The 16,762-nt window shown below is 36.8% G+C and overlaps 1 protein-coding gene across 12 annotated transcripts in view; it reads right to left on the bottom strand.

Annotated features, from left to right (window-relative positions):
• The window catches only part of CDKAL1 (CDK5 regulatory subunit associated protein 1 like 1), a 610,652-nt gene that overhangs the window by 557,848 nt on the left and 36,042 nt on the right, over window positions 1-16,762 (bottom strand). Inside the window, exon 5 of one of the 12 annotated variants that reach the window (XM_070584152.1) lies at window positions 16,572-16,611. The exons of the other annotated variants lie outside the window; for them this stretch is intronic. Coding sequence (XP_070440253.1) covers window positions 16,572-16,581 — 10 coding nt within the window. The 5' untranslated portion in view covers window positions 16,582-16,611. The remainder of the gene's footprint in view (window positions 1-16,571; window positions 16,612-16,762) is intronic. 12 annotated transcript variants of the gene reach the window in all.

Raw genomic sequence — 16,762 nt, 5'->3', positions numbered from 1 at the left:
GCTCAAGGCAACTAAAACTTTATAAATAAAAGTAAATATACTGAATATTATTTCATTACCATCTTATTAAAAACCTACTTTAAAAGACATAGAGACTACTCACATGATAAAAGGAGAAACATTTTAATAGAAAACTGTATTACTTAAGGACTGATGTTTGTTCAGTCACCACCTCAAAAGTGATATCAGCCTGAGGTCCTACAAAGAGTAATGACTTCAGTGAAATTGACAGAATCAAGCAGTTCAAACACAGAGACCTATTCAATGGCCTAACACCCTTACCAATAATATTTACAGCAGGTTGAACCCCAGCTGGAGAAAGGTAAAATAAGAGGTGTGATGTTCCTCTACCTTTACAAATCTGAGGCAATCACTGTTCTAAGAAGCAAGGAACCTTTGAAAATAGTCAGGAACTTCATCTGAAAAGGAGACTTACATCAACTCACTACCCCCAATAAGCCATTATCCATGCATACACCCACAAAACATTTAGTAAAAAGAATCACCTTCCCCAGACAATAAAAGACCAGATGACTGAGAAGTTATCAGTTAATGCCAGAAATAAAGCAAAAGCCAACATAAAGTGAATAAAATCAGTGTAAATTTCTTTCAAAATTATAAAATCACAAGCCACATTTCCCCTCCTGATGATCTCCCTACCAAGAATGAGATTCGTTCAGAGAGGATTTGATACAGTACAGATGCTAGGATTTGAAACATGCTATCCACTATTTCCAGTATGAACAGGCAAACTGTCAGCCATGTTTCTGACATTCTGACATGATACTACAGCTAATTTCTAGAAAAGATTATCAGTATTCCAAATGTGCTTAGATTAGTTTTCCATCATGACAGTCAGTCAACACCGTACATGCTACCTAAGGAGTTAACATTTTGCTCACTATACCTTAAGCTATCAAGAAGACCAATTTTATGCAAATTTTCATCAACTGTAAATGGAGTTGGGTTAATAATCATAGGTCTAGATTCAATATGCAAATTAGATTTGAATACCTAAGACAGAGTTATCCTGAGAAGGTTGCCTGTCACAGCACCTTTTTATTTGGTACAAACTATAATCTTTCATATCCACAGCATTTGAACTCTTAACAATACACAAAGCTAAATGAGCCAAGTCATTATGCAAATTTTACCAAAAACTCCTTTGAGAAACACAAATAAAAAATACAGGTGGTTATGTTTGTATAAAGCACCCAGTGTTTGCATGAGTGAGTAAGTTTGCATAGGATGGGTCAGACAGAAACAATTCCAGAAAGGGCAGGTCTTCTCCAGGAACTTTCTAATCTGAAGACAAAGCAAACAGGTACACTCAACCTGAAATAATTTGGGGGGGGGGGGGGGGGCGGACACGACACTAAAACATAATTGACTGAACTGATTTTCAAGTATAAAAATACTGTGACTTTCCAAGTTATTATCTAACACTTATCAACTATTACCTTATATCTCTAGATTTCCACTTTCTTAAATGTGATAAGGGGGAGAAAAACAAAGATATGTATTTGTATTTGTTTGCATTTTTACAAACTATGGAAGGATACATAAGAAATTAATAAACGTTTTTACCTGGAGAGGATCTAAGAACTTGAACAAATAAAGAATTCAGATAGGAACAAACTTTAGCCTACAAATATTTTTATATCTTAAGTTGTTTAAACTATCTGAAGATATAACCCACTCCAAAAATTAACAAAAATGTAAATAAACTGATATGACAATACACCATAGTAGCAGAAAATAATTTTTTATCAACTGCAGAAGTTAAAGGTGGGATTTTAACATTCCAACAGACTGCAATTAAATTCAGGTAGACTAAAACGCATTAAAGATATTTTATAATTACAGTTTTATAATAAAAAAAACTCAGTAAGTTTTTTTGTTATATACAAAATCCCCAGAGAATAAAAGTAGAAATGCCAATGGTTAAATGTCTGAAAAATAAATGTCTCCTTTCATCTTCCTGAGGCAGATATCTTATAGCATGTAGTAAATCTATTTTAATTACCTTTATTCTCAGTGCTAAAAACTAATTAATTATGAAGAGTTGATAAAATTAGCTATTTGAAATGTTTAATTTGATTCTAGTTTCATATGTATACTTAAATGAAACAACAGACATTTCTCAGTAGGCTACCATTTATGAATTTAAAACATGAGTCTGTGCTCGTGACAGGAGGTCATGCCATTAATGACTTGCCTTACCAAGATGTGTCAAGACACGTAGCACATGCCATCCTTAATGTAAAAGTTCAAATGTATTCTCTCTTCAAAAATGGCTGTAACCTATTTTTCAGTCATCACTATACAGCCCTCAAAATCAATATTAAGCTCAGTAAGCTGAGGTTTCAGTTTAGAAACAATTTTGCCTTCTGGGGAAAAGAAAATCAGTATGTGACACGAGCAAAAGCAAATTCTGATACTAAATTAGCCCACACCAAAGCCTTCCCTAGATTCCAAAGCATTCCAAAGCTGTCTGTAACTACAACCATTACAAACACAAAAAGTTAACGAAATGCAACTTCATCTTTCTAACGGTGCCTCTGAAACTTGTTTAATCCTTTAACGCCTTTACAGCTGTATGTGGCCTCCACGCCAACATTCTAAAATAAAAGGACTGCAATTCATATTATAGGCATGACAGTGTCTGCACCATAACAACCTCACAACAGATATTAATGGACAGAGAGGCGAGAATAATAGATAGGAGACAAAGGAGGAAAAAAATGTTGGCTCAGCAGTCACACCCTTTTTTAAACACCCAGCGGTGGAAGCTTAAGGATCCCCACCATGCTTCCTTCATAGCCTGCAATTAAGATATTTATTTCAATTGTGTCGAAAGCCCTGAATCCCAAAGGCATTCCTCCTTTTAGAAACTCTCTAGATATCCACTTAGCAGGATATAGTTCCATACTACAACAGATTAAAGGAAAAGGAAAACGAGTATCAGACTGGGTTTTATAAAAACTACAACTACTATTAATAAAATTACGGTGCCTTACTCTGCCCCTAGTAGTCATTTACATATCCCATCTCTAATCCTCATGATGACTTTATTAGACACAACATACTATAATCTCCGTTTTAAAGATAAAAAATCAGACGCAAGGAAGGTAAGCTGGGAGAGTCACTATTAAATGACAAGAATTCGAACACAGACCTATCTGCTAATACTAATAAGAACAACAATAACATACTAACAGTACAGTAGTAGAAGCTGCCTACTATTGTATATCTTCTCAATACACTTCTAAGTGTCTTAAATATTTCAATTTAAATTTACTTATTATTCATAACAACGATATAGAATAGGTACTATTATCCTACTTTACTGATGAGAAAACTGGGTATAGTGAGGTTAAACAATTTACTCAAGGTCACACAGCAAGTAAGTAATGAAGTGGCTCTTGGACTTACACAGCCTGGTGCCATTACACACATTCTTACCTGCTTACCTATATGACCTCTCTAACGCCTAAATTAAAGCAATGCAATTTACAGTCAATGAATAACTGTAAACCTTTAAAACATAAATTTGGACTTCATTCTTAATATTTCATTGAAATAAGAGAAAAAATACCTAATAAAATAATTAAGGAAGTATTTTTCGTGGTATGTTCTTTTTCTGAAATTCAATCTCACTGATAGGAATTAGGAGACCCTTTACTTTCCTAAAGAACTGAGAGGTAAGTAATGAATAATTTTCTAATCAAACAAGAAGCATTATAGGATCCTGGAATGTTCCATGAGAATATCCACCAAAGGAAACTTGAGAAACAATAATTATTAATTACAGAATTAAAGAAACAAAAACTCTTACAAAGTTAAGCCTTTCAATTTCACTGGCTTTCAGTAAGCGTATAGATTACATAAAAAATCAAATAGGAAGCAATCAGAAACTGTTTCTACTTAGAGTGTGCAAGTGTGTGTGTGTGTGTGTGTATAATATTAAGTATAAAGGAGAAACCAGAAGTAAACCCATCACTGAAGTAAAAGCCCAACATAAATATGCAAGATGTTATGATACATGTAATCTAATAGCTTTGATTTAATGCTGTCTAGCCTGAACATTCATAATATGTGAACCTGATTATAAAAGGCAAAGCAAATTTCTCAGAGTAGCACAGTAGATATTCATGGAGACAAAAAGACGACCAATAATTTCACATAGGGCTACCTGAATGAATAACAAGACACCTTCCTTTTTGTAATGAGAGTTTCAATACTATTCCCTGGACCAAGGCTTTGATTCACGTAAAACCACAAAAGAAAACTCCACATTATATGATTTCAAAATTTTCATTTCAGGGGCTGGCCCCGTGGCCGAGTGGTTAAGTTCTCGCGCTCCACCGCAGCGGCCCAGGGTTCGGATCCTGGGTGTGGACATGGCACCGCTCGTCAGGCCACGTTGAGGCGGCGTCCCATATGCCACAACCAGAAGGACCTGCAACTAAGATATACAACTATGTACCAGGGGGGATTTGGGGAGATAAAGCAGAAAAAAAAAAAAAAAGATTGGCCACAGTTGTTAGCTCAGGTGCCAATCTTTAAAAAGAATAAAGACTCAAATAAGTTTAAAAAAAAAAAAATTTTCATTTCAAAACTTATGTATATAATCCTATCCTATAAAGTAAAAGTGGACAGTAGCTAAATTAGACTCAAGACAGCTTGATTAATTTGAGCTTTCCAGTCTAGTCAAGGAAAATAATGTTCATTCTTAGGGCTATTATATCTACAACAGAAGCAGCAATAAAATGTAAAATAGAGGAAAATATTTTAAAAGGAGATCTCTTTTAGTAGAGAAGCAGAGTTTGAAAACAATAAACAAAGTTAAATCAGAGTATAATTTTACTAATTTTGCCTCTTAACTTTTGAAAGACTGCCAAAGAAACCTAAGAAAAAAAGAAAAAACAATTTTTCATAAACAAACCCACCTCTGAGGCACTGAAAGTAGGAGTGCTAGAGGGGAAAAACTGAAATAGAAAGAAAACTTCAAAGAGATTCTGTAACCGAAGATGCCTTATTCTTGACTGCCTCATCTCAGAGATTAAAGAAGATTTTTAAAGCTGTTCCATGGACATAGAGATCAAACGCTTATAAATGTTTACAATTTTACAAGTTCTAAATTCAAAGGTGGGCTCAAAGAAATATGACTAACAGGCAGCTAGGAGGAAGGATGAATTTTCCTGGATGAGGGAGGGATGTAGAAGGTAGCTTTAAATAATATACTGTGGGTTGTAGAAAAGAATGAGTATTTTTGAAAAGCTCCTTCATCACCCAGAACACTTAAATGAAACACAACATGCTAGGAAAAGGGAACTAAGACACAATCTTTATTTATTTCTACACGATTGTAACAAACATTAAATTCATCAAGTGCAATCCAAGATTAACATATTAACCTACTTAGTACTTCTAAAATGAAAATTTTGACAATTTGAAGATTTGCAATTTTTGAAAGTTTGTAGACAACTGACAAATTTTATTGTCTCAGTTAGTTTTCTATAGAACCCCCATCCCATAAGGAGAAAAAAAGAAAGGAGGTGGAAAAAAGAAACTGATTCCTATCAACTACAGCTTGGACCAAATCAACTACTAAGAGGAATGGACATATAGGTGCCAATGGAATCAAACAGACATATTTCTCTTAATATATTTTTTACATATTAATCTCAATTATTAAATAACGAAATATACCATTTAAGATGCTAAGAGAAATAAAGCTGACCTTGAACTTTTCATTACTTTACTCCATTTTCAGTTAGTGGATTCTACTATATTATCATATACACTGAGTTCCCTGGAGGAAGTGAGAGCATCTTATTAATCTTATTTTCTGTGTATCACCAGGCCCAGCATAGTGCCCACCACATACAGAACTCAGATACTCATTTGTGTTATCTAAATGTCAGCATTTTTTAAAACAAGGTAAAACTAAAATATAAATTCAGTCTCATAATTTTAATGTCTCTCCTAAAATTAGACAAATTTTTATTCATTCTTTAAGGCCTAATTCAAACTTCATTTTCTCTAGGAAGCTTTCCCAAGACCTGAGGCTGAAGTCTTACTTAATTCACCTGTAACTACAAGAAGTCTTCATTCATATGCCACCAAGAGTATATCACCTTGACTCTACTACTCGTTCACTACGTTCTGGGTGCCCGCTACAGGCTGGCAACTGTTCTAGCCTCTGGAGCTACAAAAGTATCACCACAGGAGGACCCTGCTCTCATAGAACTTTCATTCTGCTGGGAAGAAACACATCATGAACAAATAAATACATCAGGTAGTGATCATTTCTCAGGAAATAAAGACTCAGAGATAAAGAGTGAGGGAAGGATGCTATTTTATACACAGTAGTCAGGGAAAGACTCTCTGAGATAAGGTAACATTTGAGCAAAGATCTGAAATGAGGGAACAGAAGTGGACACCTGGAGGAAGAACATTCCAGGCAGAGGGAGCAGCAAGCGTGAGTACATGCTTGGGATGTTCAAAGAATAACAAGAAAATTAAGGTGACAGTGGTAGTGGGAGATGAAGTCAGAGAAGTAAGAGAGGTTCAGCTTATCTAACACCCCACAAGTCATGATAAAAACTTTGGCTTTCACTCATGTGGCTATTTAGATTTAAATTAATTAAAATTAAATAAAATTTAAAATTCAGTTTCTCAGTTGCACTAACCAGATTTCAAGTGCTTAATAGCCACATATGGCCAATGACTACCATATTAATGCAAAACAGAACATTTCCATCACTGCAGAAAGTTCTACTGGACAACATTGTGAATCTGAGAAGAGTGAAATAATCTGGCTTAGGTTTTCAAAGAACCTCTGATTGCTATGTGGAAAAGAGATTGTGGCAGGAAAAGCAGGGAGAGAAAGCAGGCAACTATTATAATCTAGGCAAGAAGATGATGCTGGCCTAGACCAAGGTGGTGACCGAAATAGAGGTGATAGAAAATGGTAGGACTCTGGATGTCTTAAAGGTAGAGCCAGCAGGATCTGCCAATAGATTCAATGTGGGATGTGAAAACATGAGCAGTTATCCTTGATTTCAGAATTTGTGACCCAAGCAATTGAAAGGACACAGATTCCTTTCACTGAGATAAGAAGACTATGGAGGAGCAGATTTGTGGGGGAGATTAGGAGTTTTAGACATATTACATAGACATGCCTATTAAAGATCCAAATTCAGATGATGTATAAGCACAGAGTACAGGCTTCAAAGGAGAAATTAGATTTGGGAACACAGATTTGGGAAGTATCAACATATAGAGTACTTAAAAGCTGTGGAACTCTATAAAATTCCAAATGAGTGAGTATAGGTGGAGAAGTAAAATAAAGAAGTCAAGTGCCTTGGGGGCACCCCAACATTTAGATATCATAATAATGAGGAAGAATCAGCAAAGATGACTGAAGGAGCAGCCAATGATGTGGGAAGAGAACCAGTAACCAAGAGGGAGTGGTGTCTAGGAAGCCCAGTGAAATTATTTCAAGGAAAGAGTGATCAGCTTGTCAAATGTCAACAGATAAAGACCATAAGGACTCAGAAGTGACAGCTGCATTTGGCCTTAGAGAGGTCACTGGTGAACTTGACAAGAGCACTTTTAGTAAAGGTTCCTGATTGGAGCAAATTGGAGACAGGAGGGGAAGCAGCAGGTATAAACCGCCTGTAAGATGTTTTGCTATAAAAAGGAAGAAAGAAATGGAATAGTTGGAGAGGAATATGGTGTCAAGGAAGGAGATTCTTTTAAGATAGTATATATCACAACATGTTTGATGATAAGAATGATACACTAAAGAGGGAAAGCAGTCCAACAGAGAAAGGAAAAACTGCAGAAGTAATGTCCCCGAGCAGGTCAGAGGGGATGAGCACAAGCGAGCATGGACCATTCATCAAGGGCGGTGGAGGGACCACAGAGTATGCACATGAAGCAAATTCATGCAGGCAGGTAGATTTGATATTGGGAATGAGTGGATATTCTCTTGTGATGGTTCTAAATAGTTATTTCCCTCATTAAGTCTGGCATTTTTTCAGAGGAATGGCAGTGTTTTAATCATCTTTGTAGAGATCTTCCTCGACTTACAATGAGGTTACATCCCAATAAAGCCATCCTAAGTTGAAAATATTAAGTCAAAAATGCATTTAATATATCTAACCTACTGAACATCACAGCTTAGCCTAGCCTACCTAAAACATGCTCAGAACACTTAGAATAGCCCACAGTTGGGCAAAATCATCTAACACAAAGCCTGTTTTATAATAAAGTGTTGAATATCTCATGTAATTTATTGAATATTGTATTGAATGTGAAAAACAGAATGGCTATAAATCTATCGGTTGTTAATCCTCGTGACCAAGTGGCTGACTGGAGGCTGCCACTCACTGCCGCTGTCCAGCATCATGAGAGAGTATCATGTCGTACATCACTTGCTCGGGAAAAGAGCAAAAACCCAAAATTCAAAGTATAGTTTCTACCAAATGCGTGTGTATCACTTTCGCACCATGTAAAGTCAAAAAATCGTAAACTGAAGCATCGGAAGTCAGGGACCGTCTGTATTCCTAGCACTAGCAAGCTGGCACACATTAAATTATTTAAGAGTTCTACTGAACAAATACATCCTTAGAACTACCTAACTACCCAGGGACCTTGGCTTAAGCCTAGACTTGTGCAGGACTGACCGGTCAGATCTGTACTGTGAACACAACATGACACAAAAGGGCCACAGCTATCACTATCCACAGCCCACCCCCTCCCTCCCCTCACGGTGATTCTGCTCGTGGACGGAGTGGGAGGGTTGTGTGTATTTCCAGCCCGCATGAGCAGAAAGTGCTTCCCACCTGTTGGATTAAATTCCCCAAATGGCCACCATCCATTTTTATTTTGACTCACCCTCTCAGACACTGGTCTGTTTACTCAGAACAGGCCAACTGGTTCTACTTTTTCTTAGAATATAATTGAGTCCCTTTGCCTTTAAGCATACTATAGAGTGCCTTCCCCACTGTGACCAAACCTGACTCCTGTGTGGTATTTCCCTCCCAGCCTCAGACTTACAGACACTACAGACCCCTATTTACAAAAAAGCATTTGGAAACTGTACAAATTTTTTAAATGAGATCAGAAACTAAATATATAAAACGTAATTCAATTTCCTGAGCCCCATTCTAAGAATAAGAATACTAAAACAAATCAAATATGAGAAGTAACATTTAAAAAACATGAAAAAAAAAAAGGAAACCAGCAGAACACTTCCAACATTACTGGTGTTCATCAAATGAGCAAAGTCATATTCTGTAATCTGGAAAACAGCTGGACTGTTCCCTACACTTACTTTCCTAGTTTAAAGTAACATTTTTCATAAAATAAATTTTTATTATTTATAATAATAAATAACAGATTATTAAATCTGTTAAAACTTGACAAAGAATTAGTCTCTCAAAAATTTTGTTAAGTGGCTGAACTTGGCAAGAGAAACCATTTTCTGCAACAAGCATGCTGAAACTAATTGGGGGGGGAGCTTTTACTAACAAAAGTGTCTGATTAGATAAGATAATGCAATACATCTATTATCTCTATTGTAACAATACTATTCACACGACTAGAGCTAAGACTCTTAGCATTTCCATTATAAAAACCTGTTTTTCAACTCTGCCACCTGCCATCCATTAAAAAAAAAATTGTTCTCCTATAGCATTCAAGTGTTGATCCTAGAAACCTTCTACCACCACTTCCACTAAATGTTTTTGTTCTTTAGATTACCATGCAAATATCGTAAGAGTGTATTGTGTCTCCACATTGCACAGGTCTGATTTCAAATATTAAAGTTTTAATCTGCAAGCAAGAATCACAGGAACATTCATTCCAGAAATCCATCAGTAAGTACCAGAGGTCAAATTGCTAGACTCTTAGCCATCAGAACATCACTCTCACATCCAAAATAACAGTTAAAGATATTTATGATACTGAAGACGACATCGATAGTGATACAATGTTCTTCATCTGACTAAAGGAGGAAGAACAAATCTAACATGGTAGTATGAAATAGAGATGTGTGAAAATGAAGAAACAGGTAAAGGAGCTAAATTCATGGCAAGGAAAAGCAGTATGCAATGATGACATAACAGCAAGAGCAAAGTAGGGCCCGCCCAGTGGTGCAGCGGTTAAGTTCGCACATTCTGCTTCTCGGCAGCCTGGGGTTCGCCAGTTCGGATCCTGGGTGTGGACATGGCACCACTTGGCAAAAAGCCATGCTGTGGTAGGCGTCCCACATATAGAGTAGAGGAAGATGGGCATGGATGTTAGCTCAGGGCCATTCTTCCTCAGCAAAAAGAGGAAGATTGGCAGTAGTTAGCTCAGGGCTAATCTTCCTCAACAACGACAAAAAAAAAGCAAAGTGGGCCACATACAAACTAACTACTCTCTCCAAGAAGTGTTAGTTATTTACTAAACAAAGGCCCAAATCTAAGGCACAGTTTATTTTTCCCCAAAAAATTATCCCTAAGAGGAAATTGTTTTCTATTTCTAATAAAGTCTGTATAAAGTCTTTCTTACTACCGGGAGCTCTTACTCTCTCCATTCCCTTATTCTGAATAACAGCAAATCACTTGGAGAAGACATTACCCTGAGCAACAGGCTCTCCAGAAGCCTCGCGAATTCCCCTGAATCAGTCAAAATAGCCGCAAGAGACTGAACCCTGATTTAACTCCCAGGGATATAACCTCACACTGGCAAGTATGGGATTTCACTGTAAACAAGCCTTTCAAAGATTAATTTTTAAAAAGCATTATAATAAGTGGTTACACTTTAGAGATCAACATATATGCTTCTACAGGAGGAAAGACAAAACCAACTGTTCTTTAATTATGGCGACAGGCGCCCAGGAGAAAATTTGCAGGGGACCACATCACAGATACATTCAAAATATGCTGGATTTCAAACAAGTCACATGAAGTGAAGTCTAGAAAACTGTGTCAGACAACTCAAAAAGTGATTGTAGAGAGGAAAAAAACTCTATGTAGACGATGTCCTTGAAGAGTTTAAATAAAACTGTTTCATGAAAAGCCAGCAGAGAAAAGTAACATTTTAAAATTATTTCATATAGTGCAATTTAAATATGTATTTATAACTTAACTAAATGTAAGGATATTTGACAGCTTCATCTCCATTCTTAAAGTTTATATATTCCAGTTAGTCAAAACACTTTAATTTCATTTTCTCATTGGGAAAAAGGGGGAATCACCTTATATTGAGATCATCTCTATTTACCACCTGCAATAAATGAAAAAATAAAAACAAGGACCAAATATTTTCATTTTTTAAATTATTTCCCTCAGTGCATTGCATTGTATATCATAGATATGTCGAATAGTTAAACAACATGTTAAAATTTACTTCATATAAATGAAAAGGCCTCCATAGAATGTCTCGTGAAAGAAACATCAGAGTATTTCATGGGTTTAATACATAAAGAAAATACTTCCTCTCCAAAAAGTTATTATAAATTTGCTATATGTCTATTTTTGAAAATATATTTACCTATATACCTGTATGCACATGTTTTTTTAAACCGGGGGGAAGGGGGGAGCAGCTGCTAAGATGTCCAAACCCAGGGTCTGCAAGACAGCTTTGTAGTATTTTTTCCAAAATGACTTAGTATACATTTTTGAAAACCATGCTTAATCCTTAACATGAAGTTAATACACTTACAGCGCTCAGAATAATGCCTAGCACACAGTAAAAGCTAAGTATGTTTTAGATATTAGCACGAATTGCTAAACCAAAAACTAGGGTGTTAAAGGTTGTAACATTATTTACTTACTTGTATTTTATTGCAAAAAGCAAACTCTGCAATTTCATTTGTTATAAATCATAGATAAGTAAAATAATACCAAAACTGGGGACTGTACTTGAACGATTACTACAGGCACTTCGTATTGACCGTAAATCTCCCAGCGCTCCATTCTGAAGCCTGCTAAAGCAGCCATCATTACTAACTCTGTCACACTACTCGGATCTCTTTAATACCCACCACATTTCATGAGGAACAGCATTAAAAACGTAGGTTAATGAAACTTGCAATAAATTAAGGGTTTAATATAGTGTGCAGAATTTTTCTTCAAATATTTACCTAAACTCTAACAAAAGGAGTTATATTTGGTCTGCCCAAAACAGTAGCTTAACACCTTTCAAGTCTTAAAAGGATAACTGCTTTAGAAGAATGAAGGACAGGGCTTCATCTCCGAGTCCCCCACACCGCGTAGCTCAGTATTTTTTACATAGTAAGTATACACGGAACAGGCACAACGAAAATGACTCCTTATGAAAGTCAAAGAATAATAAGACTTCTTACCAAACCAACACGGGCAGCATATCTTACGCATTAGTATATGAAAAGAATAACCTTCACCAAAGAGAGAGTATATATGGTATCTTTGTTAAAACAAATGTGATAACCAACTTTCTTCACATTACACTATAGTATAGTAAATGGAAGTCTGACTCAAAAAAGTAAGTGTGTATTACAATAACTCCATTCAAGGTTTTCACAATAACCAATATTCCAAGTTAGTAGGAAGCAAGGAGATATCTACTGCGTCAAGGGGTGACCAAGGCTCTGGAGACTGAGCTGCAAAAACACCTGAGCTTCTCTTCGAAAAATTAATAATGTATTTTAAGAAGAAAAAAGTAAAAGGTAGAAAAAGTGTCACTGAAACCAACCTAATCATGAGTTGAGAGGAGAGACATAAGAGCTATGGCACAGCAATAAAAGGCAAAATACCATCCAGAGTGCTTTAACCCATAGCTAAGAAGGTGACAGCATTAACAGCCTATGATATAACCTGGACGGCAGAGTCAGATAATAAAAACGAAAGGAACTTCATCTATAAAGACCAAACAGAGGTAGAAAGTAACCACTCCATAAAGGAGAAAGGGACAGGAGTAACACTGAAGGCCTGAGTCCAGGGAAGAAACTTGCAGGCCTGCATGGACCCGGAGCGGCAACAACAGTGCCCCCTTGATATGGTAAATGGCAGCATTCTGAGACCTTCCCAAACTCATGAGTATCAAAGGTGAAACTGACATGTGGGAACCTCTGCTAGGTTCACTCACTAGCCAGATGACTAGAATTTGCACTCCAGCTCTCTGACAGCTAATCCCTACATACGTTATTTTTATTTAATTCTCATAACCCCACGACTCTATGAAACTGATATTATTCTCATAACAAATGACCATGAAACTGATATTATCCTCATAACAAACTACTAAATTCACGGACTTTCTGGATACCTGAAAATAACTGAAACCCCAAATACCAAATTCACAAATGTCAAGGACCTTGTGCAGGTGTGTCCAATCTTTCGGAGTACAAAGACCCCACATGGTGATATAATACTTTCAATTGCCAATGACTAAGACAACACATACATACATTCAAAGATCTTCCTGCAATAAATCTGGTGAGTCTCTCATCCCCAGGGTCTACAGACAACTAGGTGAGAAGCACCAATCCACTATACATACAGGCTTGAGTAAGCGCATCGTTGATTGCATGATTAGTTTTGTGGGGCTTAAAATATTCACTCTATTACCACCATATGTTTCAAATTGTAAATAGTTTCTTCCTAAATATCCTCCCCAACATCACACACATACAAAATCTATGCAATTTCCAGACCTATTTTGTGAATAACACAAGTGATAAAAGTAAGTTCCAATTACTACATCTGTTTGGATATTGTCAACCCTTCCTAACCCTCCCAATACTCACCCGGCATCGTCACCAGGATGGAGGAAAAAAAAGGACTGTTGTTAGGTCCGGGGACTGTGGCACACAGTGTAGTGGTTAACGCTCTGAAACCAGCCTGCCTGGGTAAGAATCACAGCTCCACCCTTGTTACCTATGTGACTTTGGTCCAGTGCTTTAATCTCTTGGTGTCTCAAAGGCCTCATGTGCAAAACAGGGATTAAACAGAAAAAATTCACACGTTGTCGAGTTATGAGAATATATGTAAAGCAGTTAGGACAGTGTCTGGCACATAGTAGGTATTATGTAAGCGCAAGTAAAACAAAATCTACACATAAAAACTCAACGCTGGACTGATATAATCTGAACAGAAAGAAGGGCACCACATTATTATAAGCATCTTTGAAAGACTTAACACAACTATTCATGTATTCAAAGGCTATTTCCCTGCAGCCAGTGTAAGGGGGATCTACACTGAACTACTGCACTGCTTTCTTTCCTATCCACTGCCTCTTTTCCATTGCCCTTTTACACCTTTCCTCTCGGTCCATATTTTAGCTCATCAATACCCACCTCAAAGAGTGCTTAGCCCTGAGGAAAACAACCAGAAGTTTACAACACAAGACAGCTCCTTTTGGCAAACATCAAGTCGTTCATCGGATGTGAAGACTCTCACCAAATATGTCTGCCACAGAGAACTAAGTAAAGAGAAAATCGCAGAACGCAACTACATAAGATACATAAGATAATGCATGTAAACCAATGCATTATCTTACGTAACTACATAAGATAATGCATGTAAACCAATGCATGTAGCATAGGGGCTGCCACTCCACAAATGTGAGTTGTTGTCATTAATTCTACTAACAATAGCCCGATAAAAGCATTACTCAATCTCTCTGCTTTAAGGCAAAAACAAATTTGTATTTGGTTGCTAGTGTTCACATTTTTGTTGTTATAAGCAAATGGAATTTATACATCAAACAACATGGATGAATCTCCAAAACATTTTGAGTTAGAAAAGCCAGACACAAAAGGGTACATACTATATGATTCTGCATATATGACTCCAGTGAACAAGAAGGGACAGAATCAGAAAGTAGCTGCTGCATAGGGGAGAGGGAAGGGAAAATCGACTGGCAAGAGGTACAACAAAATTTTCTGGGGTGAAGGAAACATTCTCCATCATCTTGGGGTGGTGGTACATGGGTGTACAAAATGGGAAAATAGTCATTGAGCTGAACACTGAAGACCTGTACATTTTATTGGATATAAATCATACCCGAATTCTTAAAAAATTTAAAAAGCAAATGCCTCTGTATATATTCTTGGTAATTTAGAGTAGGAATGTTATACATAGGTGATTTAAGAGAGGGAAGATTAGAATAATTGCCTGAGAAATATGGGGTCAAAGATTACGAGTTATAGTCCAGGGAGGACAAATATATGCATTTATTTTTTTAATAAAACTCCATCTAAGAATAAAACCTTTTCCCTATCCATCTTATTTACATCCATCTCATCCATCTCCTATTGTTTCTGTTAGTTCTGATCACTGACTCATTCTTCCACTCGTCTCAGGGTTTGTAGTCTCTGCTTACACCATGATACTAACAGAGTTAACAAAAAGAAATACTATGAATACTCAATCAAAACAGCAATGTTTTTATTAAATAGACCAGCAGCTGTGTGAGCAGAGACTTGTAAATGCATCTGTTCTACAGGATTTTATGTTTAATTCGATTTGTTGAAATCAGAGCAGCAAGGCCCTAAACCTATAGGCTAGACAAGAAAATAGTTTTGCTAAACAGGATCAGACATTAAAACGGTGTTCGTCAGAAGAGAATTGTACCTATTCATTGATTCACGCACTCAAGCAACAAGCACTTACTGAGCACCTTTTCCATCCCAGCCATTGTGTACAGTGCTGGGAACACAAAGCTGAAGCACAGCCTGGTAGAGGTGACAGACATCTGAACAGATGGTTATAATACATTGGCAGGTTCAATAATACACAGAGGCCTGGGGTAGTACTACGAAAGCAAGGAGGAGGGGAAGATTTCCTTTGAAGACTGAAGCTTTTCTGGAATAAACAGGCAGAAAGGGAGAATGAAAAATGTACTCCCACCTAATCTGCACTCCATACGTAAGGGAACTTCAGCTGTATCAGTAATGTTTTATTTCTAAATCTGAATAGGGGGTATATAGTTGTTCCTTATCTTATTCTTTTAGTCCTTTTCTGTATCCAATATTTCATAATAAAAAATTTTAGTATAGTCCACCAAGGAGTGTGTGTAGATTCTGAAAACCTTCACCACCAGCAGCTCCTCCTCCCAGGACAAGCAGCTTAGAGTTGCCAGGGTTAGCTCATCCAAAATGAGTAAATGGGGAAAAGAGACAGGCTTCAGAGTTCTCTTGTGATGGCTGTGTACGAGGCCTGGAAAGGCACAAGGGGGTGGGCCCAAGATATCAAAATATACTGTAAAATAAAAAAGATGCAAAATGGGTATGTAAACATATTTCAGCTTCATTTTATACATACACAGGAAAAATCAGAATATATACCTTTGCCGCAGAAAAGACCAGTTTATCACAAACAACAAACTCCATTCATTCTGATCACTATTCTCTCAACAAACACTGAATACTTGCTCCATGCCACATACATTCAGAAAAAAGAAAGCTCTTGCCTCCAAACTGCCCACAGGCAAATGAGAGGAGTCAGTCAGGTGAGCCGCCCTGTGGGGGACAATGGGGAGGCTCGACAACAGGGCAAGTGACGGGGAAAGAAACAGCAAGCACTAACCTTGCAACATTTGCCATCCTCACAGGTCACACCAATAAATCTTGGAAATATTGCAAAATACATATGGGAAAGAAAGAAAATATATTTTGAAAATATGTTTTAATTATTAAAAATTAATTTTATTGTGCTTCATAATACCTGACATCAAAAGGTCTGAAATTTTCAGTAATGATGAAACACCAATTGTTCTC

The sequence above is a fragment of the Equus przewalskii genome, chromosome 19, assembly GCF_037783145.1.
Source record: "Equus przewalskii isolate Varuska chromosome 19, EquPr2, whole genome shotgun sequence".
NCBI lineage: Eukaryota > Metazoa > Chordata > Mammalia > Perissodactyla > Equidae > Equus > Equus przewalskii.
Note: the sequence above shows the minus strand (reverse complement) of the source record. Positions and strands in the feature narration are given on the sequence as shown.